A 4,017-nucleotide genomic window follows, 5' to 3' on the forward strand; every position below is an offset into this window, starting at 1 on the left:
TTTTTTTTTTTTTTATTTGGAGGAGATACATTTTGGATCTTTGAGTTGTTGGACAGTGTTCCTTCACGTTCTGTGAAATTTCGAAGCAGCGAAGATTTCTTGCCTCTGCAACTTCTGAATTAGCGAATTTCGTTAGAAGAAGGGACTATTTGCATTTGTATGCTTCAATAAGTGATTTCTATTCAAGAAGAGATTCCTCGTTACACTACCAAGGTTACCAAGTAATTTTATTCAGAAAGATATTCTTTCCTTTCTTCCGTGAACTTTGAACCATTGACCTTATCCCATTTTCAAACTTCCGAACAGTAATTTCCATTCGAGAAGAAATTACTTTCTGAATGTGTAACCTTGGAAAGAGCGAATTTCCTTCGAGAAAATTCGGAAATAATCGAGATTCCGTCTTTCTGAGCATTGATCACGTGTAGAAAGAAACTGCGCCCTTGAGGATCAGCGATGGCGCAGGATGGTCCGTCGTCGACGTGCGATGTTCTCCAGCGGATTGAATTATCGGTGCCGCATCCCTGATCGTCTTCGAACGTTCCTCGACCTTAATTTATATCAAGCCAGCTGGCAGTAGCGGGCTGCAATTAGCGATCGAAATAATTCCACCGAGAGAGTGGCTTATGGTCGACTGAATTAAATGTCAGTTACGTAGAAGGTGGCTGACGGTTCGTCTCGTCGATTCTTATCTCGATCGTGTATGATGAATTGACACACACGGTCTTTCTCACGTTTTTCTCACGAAACGAAAGGAAGATCTGATCGTTCTGTATAATATACAAGAAAGGATCTGTGGAGTCTTAGCCTGCTAAGATTTCTCATTCAGTCCAATTAGATCCGTTGTCATGGTGTTCAGAACAAGTACGAAATCCATCATACAGGAGTACGATCTATGGAGTAACGATATCTGGAGCCCGAAGATTCGAAAGAAATGCTCAAGGTGCGGGCATCATTGCTTCGTTTTGTGTAATAATTTAAAATAAGCCGCTTCGATCATCGTTGACGCTATGAATGAGTAATTGTCGGGTGATCGATATGTGAATGAAAGGGAGAGTTTCATGGTACCAGAGTTAAGTCTGATGCGAATGTTCACTGTGTGCGTTAGGAGGCTGTGAATATAACTTTTCTCTTTTTGGTAGATTTTGGTAATTGGTAAATTGTCACGTTTACGAAAGTTCAATCGCATCCGTTAAAATGCAGTAAAACTGAAAGTAACTGTATATGGAGAAAAATGGGAAAAAGAGGAAAAATGAACCAGGCGAGAATGATAGAAACGAAGTGATTTGATAAACGGATTTGGAATTTCGTCGATTTGAATGAAATGAATTGAATGTATACCGCACTTTTGCATTGCAAGATTAAACTTATTGTCGATAACGTACACGGTGGTTCAAAATTTTGAGTATAAATCTGAGTAGTAAGTGGAGCTTGTTAAAAGAGAATAAATGCATAGCTGAGATTAGTATATCACCTTATTACATGAAATTTATACGTGAATGAAACGAACTTCTTTTGATAAGATATAGAATGTGTAAGGGAAATGTCCAGACAGAAGGTAACCGCAGACAGTTAAATATTTTCATTCTTAAATTGCGTAAAAAAGCAAATGACACATTGCCACGGGTCTTCCTAACGTTGAACACATTTTTCAGTTAGTTGTAGATAGATTGGCGAGCGGTACTGATATTACACTTAATTTTGTTACGATTAAAAGCGACATTTCTGTTCGAATCAAATTTTATCAAACCTTATTCTGAATTAAACGTAAGTAATCTTTTATGTTTTGGCAATTAAATGTAGTTTAAGATGCTTGAGTTTTTTTTTTTTTTTTGATATTGTAAAAATGGTCGATAAAAATGGCCCCGTAAAAGAAGGTTCGAAGTTAATTTTTTGAAAGTATATTTTTTTACTATTTCATTTAAATGTCCGGGGCTACCCACTCTTCCCCGGCTTAACATTATTGCAGTATTATAATTTTTCAACGCGACAAACATATTCTTGCAATTAACATCGAAGCAAAGTAGCCTTCAGGAGTTCGTATTGTCGATAAAGAAATTTCGAACAATGGCAATTTGTCATAATGAAATATTGCAAAATAAATACTGAAATTTTAATGTTCATAAATCATCGGATACTTTTCGAAACATATACATACGAACTGTTACGTCTCCTTATTATCTACAAGATTGTTCTAGGTGGATATTTTTTTTATCGATCATCGATAATATCGCGAAAAATCCAGTTTAATTACTACTTTAAGCTTCCGCGATCGACGCTTTCAAATAAAAGTTAAAAATTTCCCTTACAATTTAAATAAAAATACTTCATATTTAACGTATTCAACTTTTCTCCAGTAATCTTTCGAATAAATATTTAACAAAAATCTATTCTTTCCTTTTTTTCCAGTCATCTTTCGAAACCGCTCAGCGGAAGTGCACCATCAATGGCAGCTGGTGGTGCGACGCAGGCCCCAGGAAAGGTTTGCAGATCTTCGTCGACGTCGTCGCCGGGGAGTATCAGCAGCGCGAGACTAAAGAAATTCCACAGGCATTTCTCTCAGGTACAGTTAACGGACGAGCTACAGTACGATCGTAAAATCAGGCAGGTGTGAAAGAATACGAAGTCCGATCGCCAAAATATCAGTTCAGGCAGGTGTGAAAGAATACGAAGTCCGATCGCCGAAATATCAGTTCAGGCGAGATAAGGAGTTCGAGCTTCGTTCAGGGCCGTGAGAAATCCGGTTTTCTCGTTTCAGTGTACAGTAGGACCTCGTATAACGCGATAAGAAAAAAAGAAAGGATGCAAATTTTGAAGGTGACAAAAATTCAATCGACGAAGTAACTGTACCAGCACACAAAATTATTTTTTTATGCATTTCTTTTATTCAGTATTAACTATTTCGTCCAGTACACAGCGAGCATTTTTTGTCTCAAACGTGCTTTAGTGAAAGGGTTAATTTTAAGTGATTCTATGAGTGGTTAGATTTTAGTTCTACCTGTCTCTACCTTCGCTTCAAGTTATTCTATGCGTATAACGAAGAACATTTTGCGTTATTATTATATTATAATAAAATAAAATTCAATTTAAAAAAATGATAAAAGCAGAAAAAAGGTATTTGTGGATCTGTACTGATCCAATATGGCCGCCGATTAGCCGCTAGAAGCGTTTGACTGTCCGAGGATTCGCATCTTTTGCTCGAAGCTTGTGACTTAGGATTTTGAAGGGTTTCCGTAAGATCAATCGATGCTTTCGCTTAACATGGGTGATTTATGACCTAACTATAACTCTTACGCCAAGTATAATTCAAGGAAGTTTCACCCACTGTTCTGTGTTCCACGCAAGTCTCACTTTCGTGAACTTAGAACAGGCGGAATCAGTGGTCGAAATAAAAAATTTTGCAAGTTCGAAAACGCTTTATTGTTGTGGTTGTTGTTTGATTGTAATTTCCTTTCTTCATCGAAGGTCGTATCTACGTACCGTTTTATCGTCTTATCGATTGCACTTACGTTCGGTTCATATAAAAACCAATAAAATTTATCAAGCGAGTTAAACGTACGTAAGAAGTTACACGTGACAGGTTTGATCGTATTAAAAGTGGTAGTGACACGTTGCTACAAATTATTTCTTATGGAAATTAGTTCGTTTCATATCAATCGTGAGTTTTACGAAGCGGAATATGGCGTTTAGATGACCGATTTAGATCGAGTTTTATGCATCACGTGCACACGGTATGTGTATTAATTATCCAATTTGTAGATTTTACAAAGTGTTAGGGAAAGCGTGATACTAATCTGTACAGTGCCTTCTTGGATTCATATTTATGGAAATTTGTACAGGTACATACATGCTTCCAATTCTAAATTATATTCTAAGAAAGATAATAACGTTTTCTCCTTAAACTGCAGTAATTTACATTATTTCTTTCTTTTCTAAAAAATATTCTTCGAACTTCATATTTTACAATATAAGTTTAAAATATAGTACAATTTAATTTATACTTTAAACTTAAAATACATT

General features: G+C 36.2%; 1 protein-coding gene across 1 annotated transcript in view; it reads left to right on the top strand.

Moving 5' to 3' along the window:
- Positions 1-4,017, top strand: part of LOC108578557 — an 87,439-nt gene that overhangs the window by 80,580 nt on the left and 2,842 nt on the right. Inside the window, exon 5 of the mRNA XM_017941916.1 lies at positions 2,407-2,560. Within this exon, the coding sequence (XP_017797405.1) occupies positions 2,407-2,560 (154 nt within the window). The remainder of the gene's footprint in view (positions 1-2,406; positions 2,561-4,017) is intronic.

Source organism: Habropoda laboriosa, unplaced genomic scaffold (assembly GCF_001263275.1).
Source record: "Habropoda laboriosa isolate 0110345459 unplaced genomic scaffold, ASM126327v1 scaffold41, whole genome shotgun sequence".
Lineage (NCBI taxonomy): Eukaryota > Metazoa > Arthropoda > Insecta > Hymenoptera > Apidae > Habropoda > Habropoda laboriosa.